The 22,046-nt window shown below is 35.7% G+C and overlaps 3 protein-coding genes across 3 annotated transcripts; all 3 read left to right on the forward strand.

Annotated features, from left to right (window-relative positions):
• The first annotated feature begins 295 nt into the window (after window positions 1-295).
• Window positions 296-4,602, forward strand: LOC144442597 (NHL repeat-containing protein 3-like). The gene is made up of 5 exons (XM_078131979.1): window positions 296-474; window positions 1,219-1,381; window positions 2,165-2,365; window positions 2,844-3,048; window positions 3,804-4,602. Exons 1-5 carry the CDS (start codon window positions 310-312, stop codon window positions 4,048-4,050), a joined length of 981 nt encoding a protein of 326 aa, XP_077988105.1. The 5' UTR covers window positions 296-309; the 3' UTR covers window positions 4,051-4,602.
• A 1,701-nt stretch (window positions 4,603-6,303) lies between these two features.
• Window positions 6,304-9,851, forward strand: LOC144442654 (pancreatic lipase-related protein 2-like). Its single transcript, XM_078132031.1, has 5 exons — window positions 6,304-6,349; window positions 6,886-7,094; window positions 7,544-7,775; window positions 8,382-8,477; window positions 9,640-9,851. The coding sequence occupies exons 1-5, from the start codon at window positions 6,304-6,306 to the stop codon at window positions 9,849-9,851; spliced, it is 795 nt and encodes a 264-aa protein (XP_077988157.1).
• Window positions 9,852-10,707: 856 nt separating this feature from the next.
• On the forward strand, window positions 10,708-21,670 carry LOC144442275 (pancreatic triacylglycerol lipase-like). The gene is made up of 11 exons (XM_078131576.1): window positions 10,708-10,999; window positions 12,190-12,307; window positions 12,661-12,840; window positions 13,601-13,879; window positions 14,415-14,605; window positions 15,333-15,567; window positions 15,791-15,839; window positions 18,725-18,797; window positions 19,360-19,429; window positions 20,084-20,284; window positions 20,657-21,670. The coding sequence occupies exons 1-11, from the start codon at window positions 10,853-10,855 to the stop codon at window positions 20,659-20,661; spliced, it is 1,548 nt and encodes a 515-aa protein (XP_077987702.1). The 5' UTR covers window positions 10,708-10,852; the 3' UTR covers window positions 20,662-21,670.
• The last annotated feature ends 376 nt before the right edge of the window (window positions 21,671-22,046 follow it).

The raw sequence follows: 22,046 nt of genomic DNA on the forward strand, positions 1-22,046 counted from the left end.
TAGATATTCATCAGTCCCTGTTACATAATTATACAGCTAATAAAGTTGGCTGTTGTGTCTCTCTACATAAACAGTAAAGTAAATTATTTTAGGACTGTACATTTGCATGCCACGTTTGTGTTAAATTGAAATACCCTTAGTACTAGTCGTTTCCAACTTATTCACGTACTATCACCATGGGATGTCAGTCGGGTTAATCAGGTTATAAAGTTGGCGGGTCGTCAAAGTTCACATGTTCGCACGGGATTATGGGAAAATCAATCACGTGATAGTCACCTGACATTCAACATGGCCACTTACCTGCAGCAGATGATATTTCTGTCTGTTTTGTTATGTTTTATACCAAAACAGTGTGTTACTACTGATCCTCTCTATATTTTAGATCCGCTTTGGCCAAAAGACCCATCGCTCTTCAAAGGTCAAATATTCAGTGCGGCTGTGGATGCTAAAAACAAAGAAATCTATGCAACTCAGGTAGGTGAAAGCATGGTGAACGCGTCCATTGAAAGAAACGTAGATAGATGGACGTACAAACTGTAGATCCGATGGACGTAGCTTTAACTTCGAAGACAGTAGCTTATGGGGGCTGAGGTCAGAACGAACGCAATGAATGCCCAGCAATATTGATTTGATCGTCATGCAAAGTCAGCAATCGACCGAAATATTGTGTCAGGGTGTACGATTTTCGATTGTTGCTTACAACCGGGGTCTCCATTAGGCAACACCCCCAAGTTTCCAAGAGTGATATCAAACTATTGAAAAGCGAAAAGGAAAGAGAGTCAGGGTTACAGTGTTAGATGTATAAAGTTAGTGTAATAGAGTGGTGATTACAGTTTGATATGTTGATAGTAAAACATGGATATACATCCCGAATCCCTTCCCTGGGTAGGGGTGGGGTGGGGTACTTGACTGTAGGGTAATGGGTACATGTACCACAACCTGGTGAATTCAAATTACAAGTAGAAATGCTACAAATGATTTAGAAATTAGGCGTCCAAAAGTCTCCTTTTCAGCCAGAAGGATCACATATATACTTTTAATAGCCAAAAAATAAGAGGTAAAAAACTCTCGGAAAAATCAGAAAATCCCCAGCTTGAAAACTACGTTGTGCAAAATATGGGGCCATATGTAAGTATGCATATCACTTGTATTTTAAGTTATTGCTTTTTTAAATTCAGAATTGGTAATTTAAAGTAATATTTTTTCATTGTATACTAGAGAGGGAAGAATCTTCCTGCTGTCATTGTCTTCTCAGAGGATGGAGAACACAAAAGGTCGTTTCCTAGCAACCTTACTCTGATAGACACAGTACATGGTAGTCGTATGTATTACAATGAGAGTAGTAAAACATCACATCTTTGGATTGCAGACATTGGAAATTGTAAGTTCTGCATATTCATGAGTGTTTTTCTAATTTTTATAAAAATTTTCACATATCTGATGACTATTAATTGTATGTTTTTGTCTCCCTTTGTGTTTTATGTATTTAGAGTACCAAAAGACTTTTAGTTTAAGTGCATCATTCACTTTTGAGTGTGTAATGTTGCAAAATTTGGATGACTGAGAAAATTTCGACTCAGCTGAAAATAATTTTGAGAAATAACTCCCTGAAAAGCACTGTGATTAGGTTTCAAAAAGAGAAAGAAAAAGTCTTATTTTTTCAAAATGTAAATTCATTCATTCATTCATTCATTCATTCATTCATTCATTTATTCATTCATTCTTTCATTCATTCATTCATTCAATGGTTGATGGTTCATTCATTCATTCATTCATTCATTCATTCATTCATTCATTCATTCAATGGTTGATGATTCATTGATTCATTCATTCATTGACCCATTCATTCATTGATTCATTCATTCTTTCATTCATTCATTCATTCATTCATTCTTTCTTTCTTTCATTGATTGATTGATTGATTCATCCATTCATTCACTCATTCACTCATTGATTTATTCATTCTTCCACTTATTAATTAATTAATTCATTCATTCATTCATTCATTCATTCATTCATTCATGCATTTGTTCATTTATTCATTTATCAATTCATTAATTGACTTATATTTTGCACATGCATATTGGCAATTTAGCTTCACAAAGGTCAAAGAAATAACAGTGCAAATAAAATATTAATAAATTATTGCTTCTTTGACACTCAGCTTCCACAGGTCATACAGTTAAGAAACTGTCACCACAAGGTCAATTAGTAGAGTTAATTGGAACACCGGGAACTGCTGGTACTTCACTAAAACCATTACAGTTTGACCATGTTGCTGATGTTGCCTTTAATGAGAAGGGAGAAATCTTTATTGCTGATGGTGATGGAGGACTCAATAACAGAATTGTCAAACTCGATAAAAGTGAGTCACTTTTTGGTAAAAAATATTAGAAATAAAAAAAAATGTATTCGAGAAGTAACAATCATGGACTCTGATTCATAATTGAAAAAGAAAATTTCAACTCACCAAGTCCAAAAATATGTAATCTCTGGTACATATGTACTAGGTACAGGATCCTGTTGTGTGTGTGTGTGTTTGTGTGGATTAATTCATTGTTATTGTTAGTTTTCAGTTAAAATGTGTGTCTCTTTATGTCAAAAACATCATGTCTAAATCAGTGAAACATCATACTAGCTCCCCTTCTATTTGATATTGTATAATTAGATGTTATTCCCCAATATCCCAGCGACTTAGACACGCATTGTCATGACATAGATGTGTATTTTCATGACATAGATGTCATGACATAGAACGACCACAGTATATATTCCATATTTTTTGTTCTAAATGGCTGATGCTTGGTGTAATGAAATATTGTCTTCTTTGTTGCTATTTTCAGACTTTGAGATACAGTGGTATGTGAGTGGTGAAGGTTCAGCTCCTGGTCAGTTTCATGTACCACATAGTATTGAACTTGATCAGTTTGGCCAAGTTTGGGTCGCAGACAGGAAAAACAATAGAACACAAGTTTTTGACTCTAAAAATGGTAAATATCTTGGTGAATGGACAGATTGCTTCAAAAATGAACCACCATATGCAATAAGGTATGTAAGAGAAATTGGCTCATATGTTTCTTTATAAATTATTTCTTAATCCAGAAATGGCTCACTGATAGTTACAGTACAGCACTGTGTCCGATAGTTACAGTACAGCACTGTGTCTAATAGTTACAGTACAGCACTGTGCCTAATAGTTTCAATACAGTACTGTGTCTGTTTATTGGAACTAAAGGACATTTATATTTGAGCAAACCTTGGTATTTTGTCTCTATCAACACAACAAGGACAAAATAACAGGTGTTTACCCTAAAAGTGTTTTGTTAAATCCAATTATCTTGCAAGGAGTTGTAACATAACAAAGCTATACTATGAATTCGACAAGTTTTCATGTTTCTGCCAGTGCATCATCATTACTATCATACAGCTCTGTTAGGTAACCCCACACACCTACTTAGTTATCATGTTAATGAACAAAATACAATATAGAAACCCCATTTCTCAAAAAGAAAATCAATTCATCACATCGTGGTTACAGACTGGGTTTAAGGTATGAGGGAGAATTGCTTTCAAGACCCAGCCAAGGTATCGACAAACTTTTTATGCACATTTTACTGGAACTGGTGGACAACTTAAAACAAAGTCTTTAGCATGGTAGTCTTGTGAGTTGACAGATAGTGTCATTGTGATGGTTAACAAGATTGCAGACAGTTTCATTGATGTGAACAAGTTTGCAGAAAGTTTCATTGTGTCAAAACTGTTCTGTTAGGTGAAAAGAAACTTGTTGTTTTCTTGTTTTACAGGATGAGTGCAGACAAATCACATTTTGTTATTCTACAACTGCTGCAGAGCCGGATCCTTTTTGTATCAACACCCAAATCTCCTGGTAACCCTGGCAACTGTAATGTGATTGGTCAAATCCAACTTGCTCCTGACCTTCGACCCCATTTATTAGCTCTCAATCAAATCACAGGATCGTTTTATGTTGCTGAAATAGGGGGTGATGCTTGTCAAAAATATGTACCATATAAGGCTAGTGTATATAACTGATGTGATACAAACACTTTTATAAATACAACATTCCATGAATATGTTAAAAGTTCACATTTCTCAAAATTATGAAAAATATCACATTCCACGAAATCTTTTCAAAGTGCTCATGTTAATGCTTCAATAACTCACAATCAACCTATTCAACCAAATGAATTCATGTCATAAATATATCAAGTCAACTTCTTTACATTTTCTATAATATCTTTTAGAACTTTTTGTATTTTTATACAAGACATTCAATTACTTCATTTTGGAAGTGTGAGGGACCATCTTAAAATGTTGCATAAGTGCCGAAAGTGAAATTCTTCTGTTAGGGTTAAACCCCCTGCCCTACTTAAAAGTTCATGTGTTACATATTGTCATTGTTGATGTTCCGTATATATAGATTCAATTCTGTCCATGCCTGTATTAGTGGATACCACTGTGTGACATCAATATAAATCACCATGCTGTCAAAATATGCAGATCCTGATGTTTCTCTTTAATGAGACAAACTACTCTAACTTTATTTACAAATCAACAGGTATAAATTTTGTTCTGTAATTTTTTCCTGCACATTTATATTATGCATATTTGGGATTAATTAGTCTCTCGATCATTTTATAAATGAATAAAGTATACACGTACACAAAAGCTGAAATTGTATGATGTATCTGTTCTCAGTATACCAGGTCCACTAAAATACAGACAGACAGACAGACAGACAACAGCCACACACACACACACACACACACACACACACACACACACACACACACACACACACACACACACACACACACACACCAGATTTCCTCCATTTAGGGTGAGGACATTTGGTGATCGGTTCGATTACTCAACTTTATTTTCTTACATTGTGAGACTGATAACAACATCCCAAAGTATTAAACAATGGACACAACTAGGGTAAGAGAGTTAAAGAAATTCGTTTACAGGAAAGCATTCATGTACAATGTTGTTAGAAATTCTGAAAGAGGACACTGTATTCCGGGAGAAAACAACCCTCAGTGGAAAACCAATATTGCATAATTTCACACATATTTAAGTTAAAAAGAGTAACAGAGAAGCTCTGTATAACTCTAGACTGAGAGAGAAGCAAGTAGGAACACCTCACTCTCGGTTACCCAGCCTCTTGCCGTTGAGGGCATAGTCCCAGCTGGGGGGGGGGGACTATGCCCTCAACGGCAAGAGGCTGGGTAACCGATACTAGGAACACCTGTGGTCATCACACAAAGATCTACAGCCAATAATCTGTCATATCTTACATTTTTAATAATTTTAATGCTACTTACCTGCTAATACAACACATGTAGCACAGAACTGTAAACACACGAAGATTAGATATCTACGATTTCCGATTTCATGTAATTTCAAAAATATTACGTTTTCTCAATGTCACACGGCACGTGGCTATATGTCATGTGTGTTTGTTAGATCGTATGGGTGTGATGTAGTACGTAATGAATGAAATGACATTATGTTTGCAAAATATCAATCAACCAATCAATCTTTTTTTTGGTGTACATATGTAACTTTAGACTGTAAGATATGTAGTGTCGTTCCGACCTCACCGGCCTCCTCTCACCATGGGAGGGGTTGGCCGATGTGTGAAGGCGCTCCATCACGGCGTACTTCACTGACTAATATAACTGTATTTATATCATAGTATAGACAGTGGAGTGTATATTGTTATATGTAGAAATCTATATACGCTGTGTGATTGATAAATGTGCCAGGAGATAAAAGTCAGTCTTTTCAATATTCATGCAAATAAATTTATTACTTTTAAATTATTAATTCTAGAACGACCATACACTTTAAAATTGTACTATTTGTACCACCGCTTGCATTCATAATTATGGCAAGGTTAAAGTACTCATCGGTCACTGGCCAGGTTTTGTGATATTTAGTGCAATTTTTCGGCTTTTTTTTTAAAATCTCTTTTGACAATCTGTCATATTTTGCCTGCTAGCATACTGTGTCAGTGTATGTAGCAGCACAGACACGTTTTTATCCGATCGTGACATGTGGTATAATATCTTATTCATGAAATAACAAATATGTATACTAATAACCCCTCTTAATCTAAGCTAATCTAATCTAATCTAATCTAATCTAATCTAATCTAATCTAATCTACTTTAATCTAATCTTATTAACTGTGTAGGATTTATAACAGTGATGTTTCACTACGCACTATGTTATTTCTCTGTAAGCAGCAGACGGTGTAACTTTGCCTTGGATATCGAAGATGAAGTCACTGTGTGTGATCGTGTTACTGGCATGTTTGCAGGCATGTAAGTTAACTAAAAGAAGGCACAATATCCAAAAGTTCATTTTATCCTCATGATGTGATCTTTCGATTGAGTTAAATATAGTGTGCATGGCTTATATTTAATAATACGATTTCTTCCGATTACTGACATGCTAATGACAACATATGGATTCCCAAAAATAAAATTATTGTTCATTTAGTTTGCGAAATGTGAGGTAAGTAGAACTTGACTATTTGTGATAATCAAACATTTTTCAGTAAGTATGATAACATATGTAATCCTTCATTGGAACAAAATTATTCAGAAAATGCGATCAGACCTGGGTTATATATGTAACGGTGATAAATGTATCGTTAGTGTGGTCTTTAGATTCTATTTCAGTCTCTTTATCGTTCCGAGTTTGCACTCAAAGTTAGTTTTGAGCGCAAACACCGAAACAATAACAAGTTCAAAGACAAACTAAAACAAAATCTAACGTCCTTTTAAAGACAAATGCAAACTTTTTTTCCATTTGTTTTAATTCTCCACTTGTTTTATATACATTACTCCAACTGTAGGTTTTGCCGCTGACTTTCCCGTTGAATTCAGACTGTATACACGTTCCAACATGAACAGTTATCAAGTTGTCACCACTGGTTCAAGATCCTCGTTGACAAATTCTAATTTCAACAAGAGGAAAGACAGTAAATTTATTACTCATGGGTACACAGAAAGTGCTTCAGATTCTGCTTGGATGTCTAAAATGAAGGACGAATTATTGGCATACGTAAGTGATGATTCAGTCGAAGTATTCTGATTGGATGTTTAAAATGAAGGCGGAATTTTTGAAGTATGAAAGTGATGATATCTGTAGACATGCACACGGCGTGGCACAAGTCAATACTGCCTACAAAGTTGATAATATTTCCATATAAGGGAATAACATTACAAAAAATTATAATTTTCCTACTTTATATGATCACATGATGTAATTCGCATGACTGTTAGAAATATCAATACCATGTATTTTTAATTAACGATTGATCAACCATGAAAAATAGATTTCAGTTCGATTCAAAATTCAAATAAAAACTTAAGACATCACCTGATTGTTACAATTTCAAGGCTATTATCACAATGGACTTTCAATTTCAGCAGTAAAACTAAGAAAAACATGTTGATTTTCTGTTTAGACCCTATAAAAGTAACTTTTGGTGTTTTAATATTATTTTTCAGTCAGACTACAACGTCTTTTTGGTCGACTGGAAAGATGGCGCGAATGAGATTAGATATGATCTAAGTGCAGAGAATACTGATGACTGTGGAGAGGAGATTTACAATTTTGTTCAGTTCTTGAAAAGTACTGTTAGTTACTCAGAAAGCAAAGTTCATCTCATCGGTTTCAGTCTTGGCGCACAGGTCTCTGGAGCAGCTGGCAAACGCATGCCCAGTGTTGCAAGAATCACAGGTAAGTCCAATCTGATGTGGGAAGGCGGCGATCACCTGGTACAAAACAAATTGAAATAGAGATAAATAAAGACATCTGGTCGATTTCACCACATCAGATTTTAATCAGATTGAGGTTAGTCCTGCTTCCATGACGGTGCACGAGTCTGTATTACTGACTTGACTCTAACAATTGTCATAATCGAGTCCCGAATTCCTCCGTATGCAAGCAGGACTAGATTGAGGTAAGCCTTGCTCCATTGGCAGACATACTATTGTAGATTTTGATGACGCCGTTAATGCCCCTTTTGCATATGCCGACCGGAAATCGAGGCTGCTAGAGTTTTAACAGGTAGCTGCAAAGTTTTAAAATAGAGGTCAAGATGACATCAAGAATGTTAGAATTCTAGATTCCAATATGGCCGCCAATACTGTGTTAACTGTATGGGGAAATAAAGAGTGTTGATATCCTTGAAAAGACGACGATGAACCCCAAATTTAAATCATAATTTCCAAAGAACTAGGAGCAAAACTTCATAATTATGGTAAAACTTGTAAAGGTTTTGTAAGAATTTTTTATCTTGAGGGAAATGTATCCACATGACGTGATGACATTTTCTCTTTACAGGTTTGGATCCAGCTGGTCCTGCATTTGACAACTATGACAACAGTGTAAAATTGGATTCAAGTGATGCAAAGTTTGTTGATATTATTCACACTGATGGTAATCCTACTGGAGGGGCTGGATGCTGGTACCCTGTAAGTTTCAAAACATTATTTCTACAACGAAATCAACAATCCTCACAAATGAAATGAAATCATATCATATGTGTGTTTCGTTAGCCACACATTTAGAAAATTCTATGTGAAGGATAAGTGTCACAGCTTATTAGAGCTTTAGTACAAGTCCACATGGAAAGAGTATCGGGAACTAAATTAATCTCTCTCTCTCTCTCTCTCTCTCTCTCTCTCTCTCTCTCTCTCTCTCTCTCTCTCTCTCTCTCTCTCTCTCTCTCAGAGTGGTCATGTCGATTTCTATCCCAACGGTGGTCAAGAACAACCAGCTTGTGGATTCGGGAAAAAGAAGAGAGATGTCAGCGCACAAGGAGGTAGTATTATATAATTCTCTTGTAATCACTAATTTTATATTTACCTCTGCTAAGAATTACACTTTCAGTTCATTACTATGTGGAGCTGAGGTTATATACATACCACCAGCGACAGCCAATTTATAGTCATTATATCACATATACCCTTAATATGCCCTTTAGATATGGAAAAAGAAAAGTCTTGTCATGATATTGCATGCTTTGTGTTCCAAGCCAAAAAACCCCAAAAATATTCATATATATATATATATATATATATATATATATATATATATATATATATATATATATATATATATATATATATATATATATATATATATATATATATATATTACATATACAGTAACTTGCTCCCAGCTACCTCAACAGTATATTACGTAACTGTGTATGTGATATATGTGATGTTTACACCGTATTCTACACAGATACAGATATATATATATATATATATATATATGTGTGTGTGTGTGTGTGTGTGTGTGTGTGTGTGTGTGTCTGTGTGTGTGTGTGTGTGTGCGTGTGTGTGTGTGTGTGTGTGTGTGTTCTTAATTTATTTAGATTGTCAAGACGCTAATCAACTGATATAGGTCCTATTGATAAAATTTAAAGAATTTGCTCCACTGACTTTGCCATAATAATTAGTATCAGAGACTTCGACATAGTTTTCTGGAAAACATTGAATGAATTTTTCAAGTGAAACATTGTAAAAATAAGTTTTTAGGAAACATATCTTATACTGACAAGTATATGACACAATTTAATTCATATTTTCAGGTGTTGTTGCATGTGATCATATGATGGCCCCTGAATATTTCATCGAATCCATCAACTCTAACTGCGACTACAAAGCTTATCCCTGCAGTCATGGCAATAAATGCTACACATGTGGTGGTAGATGTAATCGTATGGGTTTCCACGCCACCTCCAGTCCAAGTGGAGTCTTCTATTTGGAAACTAATTCACAAAGTACTTACTGTCAAAACTAGAATTGGATGGTATACTTGGTGATCATTATGCAACATGCCTTCAAATTACATCGCTCAAAGTTTGAAGATGCAGCGATCTTTCAAAATAATTCCCTCAAGGTCTATAGATTCATATCCAATAAGATAAAGGTATTAACATACTTAATGACTTGAATTGGTCTTTTATTTGCATGCAATAATCTCATATTCTACATAGATACATTATATATATGAGTGTGTGTGTGTGTGTGTGTGTGTGTGTGTGTGTGTGTGTGTGTGTGTGTGTGTGTGTGTTTTATGGATGTATGAGTGAACGCTCAGCCCCCTTCCCATGGACGTAAAATTTTGCTCATTCCTTTCAGTGCACGTTGGATATGCAACAGCTTTAGTTTAATCTCAATTCACTCTTGTAAACCACTCTATAAGATATTATGTGACTGGAATTTAATCAAATGTATATTGTTACATATATTATTCAGAAAATATTTTTAAAAATCAACTTAATTTTGAAACAAAGTGTCTATTTTACTGATAGACGACATGCGAAGCCCACATAAGGATATATTATGATATATATTGCCCATCACCAAAAGAAAAATTGAAATGCCAAAATATGGGTAGGTCGGGTCCGTTGATCAACCTTTTAAAAAAAAACTATTCTGGCCTAATATGAACGGGACAAGTAGCTGAAATTATTTACTTCCCTATTAAAATTTGCATGTTGGTGCACAACATTACCCTATTGTTTAATTATCACGAATCTTGGCACATGGCCACGTACATTGAAAGACATGCTATTTATACCTTTATAAGCCTATTCAGTGAACAATAAGAATAGCTCTGCAGACATATATCCGGGTAAAAGATTTCACATCCGTGTATTAGTCTCGGCTATGCTACAGGCAGGGACTGAGTTTCCTATACTTTGCCGCTCTGAAGAAAGTAACAACTTGAACAGGACAAATATAGGTCCAGGTTCAGGACCGCGGATTTGAAACAAGATTATTCGCCAAACCCCAACAATGCAGACAACAGTAGTGCTGCTGTTGTGCACACTTGTTGCGACCGTGTTCGGTGCAGAAGTAGACCTACGTAAATATATGAAGAAAGAAAGTGGTCATACCCGAACTCGTGATATCAAGACAAACGAACTGTTTGGAAATGATCAGGTATGTTTTGTATATACATACGTTAAATAAATGAATTACGTGGCAACTCATACATTGCAGAACGACGTCTTTCCCTAAAGTTTGTATCGACATTGTATTGAAATATAGAGAGAAAATATGAGAGAGATTAGTGGAGGTTTATAGAAAGGACAAAAGAACGTGTAGTTGTAGGTGGTATATTGGTAAATACATTTTTGAGACGGTCAAGTATTAAAGACACATTGTCTGTCATACAGGTATACAAAAACGTATACATTAGATACTTATTGATTTCATTATTGTACTGACTAGTTTCCTCGTTTAACTATCAATTGTTACTTCCGTTTTTTAGAGTTGGGGTCTTACTGATATTACACTTTGGTTACTAGGAATGTTGTTCACAAGCCATTGGTTGGCAGGAAGTGAGGGCGAGATTAGATTAGTAGAGTATTGTAGCATAAAGACAGCAGGCACCACAGGGGCAGCGAGCAAGTAATTGATTAATCAATTGATCGATCGATCAATTGGTTGATTGATTGATTGATTGATTGATTGATTGATCGATCGATCGATCAATTGATCGATTGAATGATTAATTTTGTGGCAATATCAAGCTTCTTATTGACTAAATAAAGACATCTTGTCCATTCTTCTCCTCTTATCTTCATTAAAACACCATTAATCTAATAATTACCAGGGGATCGCTTACACCAACAATTTGCGTTGTCTCTTATCTTCTGGGAGATTATCACACTGAATAAACCAGTCAACCATGCACATGTTATACCATAGTATACACAAGAACATAACATGAAACACAGACAATTAAGAAGATATATTTGTCTGTGCATGAAATAATATTATGGCAGCAGCGGAATGCCAAATTAATCTAAAAATGCAAAATTAGACCATATAATGAGTCAAAGTAAAAGTGACCTTCTCCTTCTCCCATATGATTTTCTAAAATATGGCCCTCCCCGAGAACCGATTTGTAAAAAAGTGACACCCCCCCCCATCATTCCCCGTCCCCTGTAATTACTGAAGGCCCTAGGCATACACGAATTGACAAATATTACACAAACTAAAGATGCGTTATCCGAGTGACTTGCTTCTTCGTGACCTTGTCTTGCGACCACTATACTCGGTATGGTTGTTATAACCTTTTAGTTTTGTTTATACACAGTTCTCACATATAAATGTTTTTGTTGTAGTTCGGATATAAAGAATGGAAGCTATCAAATGGCAAGTATAGAGGACTCAAATCCATACTACAATCCAAGGATACTTCTCCTAATATGAAATCACGCCAGAAAAGAAGCAGTTCATGTGGTAAGTGATATTTTTACAATGTATACTACGTGTACTACATGCTGAATGTTATGACGTGGTGTCACCTTTCGTTACCCTAGTGACGGTAAGCAAACATTTAGATACTCAATTGATTTTTTTTTTTTTTTTATTCTTTTTTTTTTCAATTGATAATCATGATTCTAAATACAGTCTGTTTCAAGTTACCCGTCACCGACTCTGTTGGCTACAACCACGTAGAAACCAATAATGCTATACTTTAAGATAACGAGATTGAATGAACATTAACTTAATGAGTTAAATGACAAATTATTGCTGAAATTAAAAAGCCACAAAGGCAAACATATTCATATGCAAATACTTCTGTATTCCAGGAGATGAAAAACTTCCTTCAAGCCTATCAGAGAATGAAGCGTACGAGTGGTTAGATTTTGACCCAGAAGGCATGAAAGAAGGAACACTGGCTGTCATGAATTTTTGGAACTCAGAACCATACGCAATTATGGAGATGGCTACGGACAGCATAGCCGATACCAAAACGACATTTCCAAATGGTAATAGTTCACTTTACATGCCCTCTTTCTACTATATGTGCACTCTTTACCCGTACTTCATAAAGTAATTAAAGGTACGCACGTGATCAGAGTACCTGAAAAAAAAGTGGTCATTTTGATATACATGATGCAAGAGAAAATAGTCCAGCTTTATTAACCACGTATTTATCCTCTTTCTTCAATGTGCACACTCTTGTTACCTGTACTTCATCATATGCTAATTTAAATATGCATATATGAAAAACCCTGATTAAAAAATTCGCACTTTTAGCTCATTAGTCGTTTAGCTTTTGCTGATTTTGATGCATAATGCGAGAGGAAAATAGTCCAGATTTATTTACCACCTGCATATATTACTTTAGTAGAAACCCGGTAATATTTATTTATTTATTTATTTATTTATAAACCACACCTCTTTAAATTTGTGATCGAGAATAAGGGAATCCTGTGCTACCTAAAATTATTGTCTGGCCAGACAATAAAATGTAGCAATTTAGTCAATTTAGTAAGGTTTTTGTGGAGTCAGATGATAAAATGTGAGTACCTTTTAATATGCAGAAAAAATACATTCGGAAAAACATATAGACTCAGTTTGTGCCTCTTTAATTAATGTAGTTTTTCACACATTTTAACAAAGAGTGTGGATTTTTCATTTAGAAATATGGAACACATCAAAGATAGTATTTAAGTTCTTTGCCTGGGACCAAGCAAGCTTGTTTTGACTTTTTCTTGAGCTTACCAATCATATATTATCGTTTAGAATACTACGCCAATGGCCGGTCGAGCGCATTTCGTCATGCCCTTTGGATGTACCGAGTCACTAAGAAGTTCAACGAGGAAACGGCAAAGGCATACGGAGATGCACATGAGAGGAGCGGTAAAAATACCCTGCGTGACAAACTAATGGATCTATATAATAATCAAGCTGGAAGGTGTTTAGCACAGGACTCTAAAAACAATGGAAAAAACGACGTTGATGTTATCCTTGCAGCTGTAAACAACGGTGTACTCCAGACAAAATTTGACACAACTTATAAAGGTAATGTCAACATGAACATTTTATTTATTTTATAGTTACTGTAAAGTTTGTAAAAATTCCATCATCGCTTTATAAGCGAATCCTTCATATTATTCAATAGAATGGTTTTAAGACGTGTGTATTATATGGTTGGCGATGATTCTGAATTCAATAGGATTATTTCCATTTGTTTGGCCTTGCTTTGAATATATGTCATGGGGATAAATTGTCGTTCATTTGCAATATTTGAACCGAACAGTGAACTAAACTTGATGAACAGAGACATTCAGTATATTCTTTCAAATACCCCGGGCCTCTGTTAATTCTCATATTCTTCCACCTTCCCCCTGCCCCTCCCGACATATCGTACAGCATAGTCTAGTCTCCCTTCCAAATTGGGTCCAAATGCTTAATTGATTCACTATCATCATTATACAGAATTATTCATAATTATGTCGTATCGTCCATATGGTAATAAGTAAATAAGCTGTTAAATATTGCCATCGTGAAGATTACTGTAATCATTATTGGTTGATATTATTGTTTTGTCTCCTAGATTTACCGTTTACCTGTGAATTTCGACTCTATACCAGATTCAACCGTGACAGTCACCAGGTTATTACAGCTACTAACTTGTCAGGATCTAACTTCAATAAGAACAAAGACTCCAAATTCATCATCCACGGCTTTCTAAGTGATGCTGATACTGATTGGATGGATGATATGAAGGACGAATTTCTGACACGTGTAAGAAATATTTTATAACACATCGTTTTCATACAGTCTTAAATGAATGGCTTAGAACATGTCACATGATGAGGGCTAGTGACCCATAGTGACCTAAATTTGCATATAGAGAGCAGAATTATTATTCTTTTTCAAAATTTCTTTAGGGTGCTATCAGTACAGTAGCACAGAATCAGTGATTTGCTTTGACTATGGAAAGAATATGTGCCAGAACATGTGATGTATTATAGAAACACCTATTACCTGGCCTTATTTAGGCACTATTAGATGTCATATTACACCCCATGCTGTTATAGAAACACCTATTACCTGGCCTTATTTGGGCACTAGCTGACGTCATACCACCCCTCATGCTGTTTATGTAGGCAAGTATTTCCCTCAGCTTTCAGCGTCGGAAGTTAGTTGTTGCATAACAGCCCTAGGGATAATAGATGTTTACTAGTGCCCGAATAAGGCCAGACAATAAGTGTATGTTATTACATGCCTCAATATACACATTAATTTTGTCATTTTTTTCAAATATGAACATTAAGGAAACTTGCCGGGGAGGAGAATCATGAAGTATCTATCAAATACATAAATGTACACACAGACTATATTGCTCCTACAATCCACGAGTATTTGTAATTGCACATGTAAAGTTTGAATCTCTGTGTACATATTAGATAAAGGTCACATGCGATTAAATACACACGGTATATGTTTATTTTTTATCACTTCATTTCAGGCCGACTACAATGTCTTCCTGGTCGACTGGGAAGATGGTGCTGATAAATTATTTACGTACGGGAAAGCTGCTGACAACTCTTATGAAGTTGGTCGACAAATTTATGAGTTCATCCAAATGTTGAAGACTAAGACAGGGTACGATGAACGTAAGGTTCATTTGATTGGTCACAGTCTTGGAGCCCACGCATCTGGAGAAGCAGGAAGGCGTATACCTACCATTGGAAGAATCACAGGTATGTCATGTGACAGTGACACAAAGTCTCTTTTACCTCATACCCCGGGCTCATACCATTCTTTTCTCTTCCCGTGCTGTCCCGTCCCGTCCTCTCCTTGCCTAGCCTCACCTCCCCTTCTTTAAAAACGATTTATTTAAATGAAAATTTATCTATTATAAATGTTTTCTAACCAGAGAGGCATTTACTTTATATCTGATCATTCTGAATATAATTTTGACAGGTTTGGATCCTGCTGGACGGAATTTTGAAGATCTTGGCACTGATAGACGATTAGGGACCGGACAGAATTTACGGCAGGGGGTGGGCCTGGGGAGAAATTATCTCTGACTTGGTTTTTTTCCTGGCCCCCCCATCCACTGTGACCAAAATTTCACAGCCCCCCCTTTCAAAAGTATAAAAATTTCATGGCCCCCCCCCCCCCAAAAAAAAAAAGAGAGAAAAAAAGTGCACAAAATCCTGCCCCTACAATAACTAAAAAGAGTACAAATTTTTTTGTTACTGTAGCACAACTGTAATATTTCTTTTGGTACTACTATTATGTTACTATTTCAGCCCAAACAACTTAGTAGTTGTAGAGGAAGTTTTTTAGAAAACAAAAAAAACATTTTGACTATACATGTAATCATACATATGTGGTATAATCTTGTTTATTTCCCAACTAGACACCATAAGTAGTCATCACTTAATACCAAGGCATTTGATGTGGTGGTTTTAACTGTCATTCATTGATACATACACAGAAACACAGACACAGAGTAAACACACATATTCACATGCGTGATTTGTGAAAAACTGTAGTGGGGACATTTGTGGGGAGTATCTAAGGACATCACATCACCTACATAGTGTATTCAAATATCTATTTATACTCATAATACAATAACTATCTAATGTCAGACATTTGTGATGTCATGAAGTGCTAGCAAACTAAGGATTTTATGCACACTGAGGTCTGACAAATATAACTTTCGCTTTCCTACACCAAATGCATTACCAATACACTTGTAAATGTAAGACATTTGTGACTTCATGAAAGTGCAAAGAAATTCAGAATGTTGTGGAATACTTAGATGTAATCAATATGCTTTCAGTTCCAAAACCATACATATTTAAACCTATAGTGTCAGGCATTTGTGTCTTCATGATGGGGACAGCAAATTCAGAATTGTATTCAATACACTGTACAGTGATCAGATGAGTATTACTCACAGTTTTCTAAACCATTCACATTAAGCTTGAAGTGCAGTGTCAATGATGAATAGCCTTTTGCAATACAATTCCTTTATTCATAATCTTGAATTTATATAAAGGCAAGTTTCCATGATCCAGCCAGTCTACCTGATCTAGTTTGAACAATAAGGGAACCATCCTGGTCTTTTTGATGGCTAGACTCATTTTATTCGCTGTCACTCTCACTGTCACTGTCACTAGTACTTGATGTATCGGTGTCACTATCACTACGAATTTCTTCTAAAACAATATCTCCTTCTTCACTGTCACACAGTTCCTCTTCACTTTCATCACCTGTGTTCTTTTCAATCACTGACTTCTGTTGCTCTCTTGAAGTTCTTCTTAACACATCACATGTAACAGCTTTCAACTTGTCATCCTTCCTACCATGTATGTTTAGTTGCTGATATTTCAAGTACTTCTCTAATTCAGCAACCTGAAGAGAGCTTAACTTTCCATGCACAACTAAGTCAAGCCATGCAATTATAGTCCTGGTACGGCTTGATTTTCTTCTTCTTTTTCTGACTTAACCTTGTACGCATTCTCATTTCTTGAACATTCTTTAGGTTTTGCAGGTGTTGAACATATGCTTCAATATGTTTGCAATCAACATAAAATAATTTTGAAAATTCTTCCACCTGTTATTTGGTTGTCAATTCACCCTTTCTGAATTTCCTTGTGATATTTGACCTGGGTTGCCAGTCATCTGCCTCTCTCTGCTTTCCTTCACTGTCAACAGTTGGACACTTATGAACTGGAAGATAGTGCATTGGACTGTCCGGGTCTGGTACAGGTTGTGGAATTCTTACCATCTCTGGTCCCAACCATGTATATTGACTAGAGTATTCATATACCTCTCCATTGCTTTAGTGCAAAGTCACTGATGAAAAAACACTTAACACCACGCAGACATCTAAATGCTTTACAATATTTAGTACAGATAGATGCATTTGATGATGCTGAGGAGGGAAATAGTTTAATTTCACTGGTTTTAGATAGAAAGAAAGACAAGTCTTGCCTCACATCTTCAGACTCTAGTGAGTCTGAGAGTGAAACTCAAGAATAGTGTCAATAAAAGAAATAAAACACCTATCTAAATTAATCTGGCCAGACGTTTTTGTATTTACATTTTTCACCAAAAGGTCACTTTTTAATCACATAAATTACAGGTCCTATGCTAGTATATTACCATATACAGTATATATATATATGGTTGTAACCAAGAAAGAGTTCCAGTACTACCAAAACTATTACGCTCTGCCACTGCGGTATAGAGCACTGTTTTAGCAGATTGATACTCACCGAGTTATATATATATATATATATATATATATATATATATATATATATATATATATATATATATATATATATATATATATATATATATATATATATATATATATATATATATATATATATATATATATATATATATATATATATATATATATATACATATATACATATGTATCCTTGATGGTAATTACACACTGAACCTGTTTCCACAGTGCTAAAATGTATGTATGTATGTGTGTGTGTAAGTGTGTGTGTGTGTGTGTGTGTGTGTGTGTGTGTGTGTGTGTGAACAACTTGGAGTATATAAGAGTAATTCAGGGTGTATCAAATTAATCTTGAGTAGTGTTTTTGTGCTTCACTAAATAGGTACATACAAACGTACACACTTCCATTTTAATACATAAATGAAAGTGTAGACATTCAATATTAAAGGCGATATCAAGTGCTATCTCATGCAATGCTAAATTTTCTAACATATTAATTTTTTTCAATGACAAAATATTTCGCGGCCCCCCCTTTCAAACCATGAGAATTTTCATGGCCCCCCCTTCAAACCTCCCATTTTTTTCATGGCCCCCCCAATTTCTCCCCAGGCCCCCCCCCTGCCGTAAATTCTGTCCGGTCCCTTAGACGCAAGTGATGCCCAATTCGTCGACATCATACATACCGACAGTGACAAATATGGCTTCTTGAATCCGGTAGGTTGTACACCTTTTACGATAATGTTTGCAGAGAATCACTATTCATTTATACATATGCATTTGATTTGGGTGTTATTTCGCCAAGTCAGCTGATATCCGCGATAATGCGTTTACGATACTAGGTGACATAGAAAGTGTTTGTGGACGTATTCCAGAGGTATTCAGTGTATCTTAACTTTAAAGCCATCATCTAAAAAACTTTCTGTATTTTGGGGTATTTAACCACTTTCACTGACTCTACCTTCGCCACCAATATGAATGCACTGTACACATACGCCATACATGTACAGTGCGTTGCCAGTTAATGTTCACTGGCTCTCAATCTGTCTGATACAACTACACGGAAACGAATGAGGGACAGCATGTCGTAAGAAACGTTAACTGTTTACAGCCAATCTTGCTATCTTAAAAGTTGCATGTGAACAGTAACCTGCAAGGCGATGTAAAATTTTAACTCCCTGTCTACCTGTACCAAAGCAAGGCAAAATGTGTTCGTAAAGCGGGTCAGAATTGCCATAGTAATATTTACAGGCGTTTACATATCTATTTAAAATCATAGATTGGTGATGTAGATTTTTATCCCAATGGTGGAGATGATCAACCTGGTTGTTCACCGATAGGCCTAAAAGGTGAGTACTACACAGTTCACACTTTATTAAATTATATAACTTTCCATCTGTTCATAGAACTCGAGTTCATAATAAACTGCACTTGTCTTGTTCTATTTGATGAAGAATACTAAACCAGTGCTTGCTATTGGCAGAACACAAACCAGGAATTTAGAATCAACTAGATCCATAGTACATCACGTAGTATATGTATTCTAAAATGTTGAAGAAATCCTCATTCTGCTACCAAGTGAGGCGCCATCGTTACCAACGACAAAGGAGAACTTGTAATGCCATCGAAGATGTACATCAAACTTAAAATACAATGTAAATGAATAGTTTAACTGAGTTTTTTATATGTACTTCGGCTTGTACCACTTTAACAGTCTGTGAAAAATGGGACAACAGCAAAAGTATTACATTATAGGAATCATAATCAACAGAACCTGTGACTGGAAGTCCTTCATGTGATCATGACATGACTTCATACTTGGTTGTGATCCTTGATCAGTGAGACACCCCCCTACACACACACACAAACCACCACCATCACCACCACTTCTAATTAACACACACACCGCCGCCGCCGCCGCCGCCACCACCACCACCACCACCACCACCACCACCACCACCACCACCACTTCTAATTAAAACTCTCATTTTGTAATCTTATAGCATGTGACCATGGTAGAGCATACGTATACTTCACTGAGTCCATCAACGTTAATTGCGCCTACACATCCTACCCATGTGCCGTTGGCCAAGAGTGTTCTACTTGTGGTAGTGGACAATGTAATCGTATGGGATTCCATGCAACGAAAATTCCAGGCGGTACTTTCTACTTGGAAACCAACTCCAACCCGGTGTATTGCACAGGTTAATACAACTATTTGTGTGTGTGTGTGTGTGTGTGTGTGTGTGTGTGTGTGTGTGTGTGTGTGTGTGTGTGTGTGTGTGTGTGTGTGTGTGTGTGTGTGCGCGCGCATGCGCGCGTGCGCCATATTTTGATACTTAGGAGTTAGTGCCATAAGGGCCTAAATACTAAAGTGCTATTTTAACCAAAATAGTATCTTTGACACTATGATCCCAAATCGATTCCCCCATTATCTGACCTCAGCACGACACTGGGTCCAACAGAAATACAGTAGTCGCCAAACCATTTACAAACCATCTACTCTTTAGGAGTTGCCTTCATCTACACTCTAGGGTTATAGCAAATGAATATATCTAATTTTCTATTGATTACAGACTAAACAAAAGGTCATCAATGCAACCAAGACACTTATCCAGTGGGGAATAATCAAGGGAAATATCAAATAAACTATATACTGCAAGGACACCGTGATGCAGATGGCGCTTCCACCTCTTGTCCAGGGCAGGCCATATATGATGCCATTAAAAGTTGGGATAACTATGAATAGAACCGTAATTTTAATTCAAATGATTGACTTTAATATTAGTGTGTATATTATACAAGTATTGTTTTCGTTTGATTCATTCTGTTCCTTTTTTGGTTTTTGTATTTAGCGATAATTGCAGTCACTGTGTTCTAATTTAAACAAATCTGACTGTAATTTTTGCACAAAAAGTTTAACTATTGATAATCACAGTTGTATAAACTTTCAATGTACAATATTCAGCTTGGGTTCTCGACTAGCTCTTGAAATATGCACTTGTAGAACTCGACAAGTCTTCGTCACCCTCGGGACAAAGGAGGGGAACAAAGATGTGTCAGATTTCTCATAGCGCATATTGCCAGTGCTAGTTCTCTAGGTTAATTATGAGGCAGATACAAATTATGACTTGTAGATCATTTCACATTAATAAAGTAAGTCCTCCTATCTTATGGATAGCAAAGTCTTCTCATGGTCCTTGGTTCATTTAGTATGGGACCACACTCTAGTCAAGAAAAAATAGCCCTTTCCATCTCGCTTATACAATTTGAAGGAAGGGCTGGACACAAACATGTATGAACCACACTCTAGTCAAGAAACAAAAGCTCTTTCCATCTTGCTTAAAACTTGAAGGAAGGGTTGGACACAAACATATATGGTTCACTATTTTAATCAGGTGACTAATGATCAATTACATCTGTGTTATTAATCTGTTTGATATTTCAAACTCTGAAATCATATCATACTATGGTATATGCTTGTATTTGTTATGACCTAGATCAGTCTAATCCATGTATGAGTACAACCATTCCTTTATAGACAACACCATTACAGAGTGACAGGTTTTTGAAGATGAAAAGTACATGTATAACCATTTTGTCTGTAAATCTTTAACTATACAGTGTGTGAATAAATAGATATTCCTGTAACAGCTTGTGATATGTTCAATTCTTCTAATGAAGTTGTTTGACTATAAACAGGTGTTTCAATAAGTGAAAGCCACACATACTTATTATTACTAGAATTCAGCAATATTTTGTTATCTGAACATTCAAGTGAGTATTTGATATATATGCCAGTGACAGTGTAATCTTTCATTCTCCCATGGCTACAAACAAGGTGGGTATTTACCTTGGTATTAATTCACTGTTATGGTGTACCATATGTAAGTTTCTGATATACTCAAGAAACATTTTCCCACATTGTGTCACAATAAAATAACATGACAATGAGTATAAAAATAT

The sequence above is a fragment of the Glandiceps talaboti genome, chromosome 11, assembly GCF_964340395.1.
Source record: "Glandiceps talaboti chromosome 11, keGlaTala1.1, whole genome shotgun sequence".
NCBI lineage: Eukaryota > Metazoa > Hemichordata > Enteropneusta > Spengelidae > Glandiceps > Glandiceps talaboti.

Bases quoted from the DNA above. Each gene is read 5' to 3' on its own strand.
- LOC144442597 (XM_078131979.1), top strand. From the start codon at position 310: ATGATATTTCTGTCTGTTTTGTTATGTTTTATACCAAAACAGTGTGTT. The intron at 2,366-2,843 runs GTGAGTCACTTT...TGCTATTTTCAG, and splicing joins AATTGTCAAACTCGATAAAA to ACTTTGAGATACAGTGGTAT. The intron at 3,049-3,803 runs GTATGTAAGAGA...CTTGTTTTACAG, and splicing joins GAACCACCATATGCAATAAG to GATGAGTGCAGACAAATCAC.
- LOC144442654 (XM_078132031.1), top strand. From the start codon at position 6,304: ATGAAGTCACTGTGTGTGATCGTGTTACTGGCATGTTTGCAGGCAT. The intron at 7,095-7,543 runs GTAAGTGATGAT...ATTATTTTTCAG, and splicing joins AGGACGAATTATTGGCATAC to TCAGACTACAACGTCTTTTT. The intron at 7,776-8,381 runs GTAAGTCCAATC...TTCTCTTTACAG, and splicing joins CAGTGTTGCAAGAATCACAG to GTTTGGATCCAGCTGGTCCT.
- LOC144442275 (XM_078131576.1), top strand. From the start codon at position 10,853: ATGCAGACAACAGTAGTGCTGCTGTTGTGCACACTTGTTGCGACCGTG. The intron at 12,841-13,600 runs GTAATAGTTCAC...ATTATCGTTTAG, and splicing joins CAAAACGACATTTCCAAATG to AATACTACGCCAATGGCCGG. The intron at 18,798-19,359 runs GTAGGTTGTACA...TTAAAATCATAG, and splicing joins AATATGGCTTCTTGAATCCG to ATTGGTGATGTAGATTTTTA.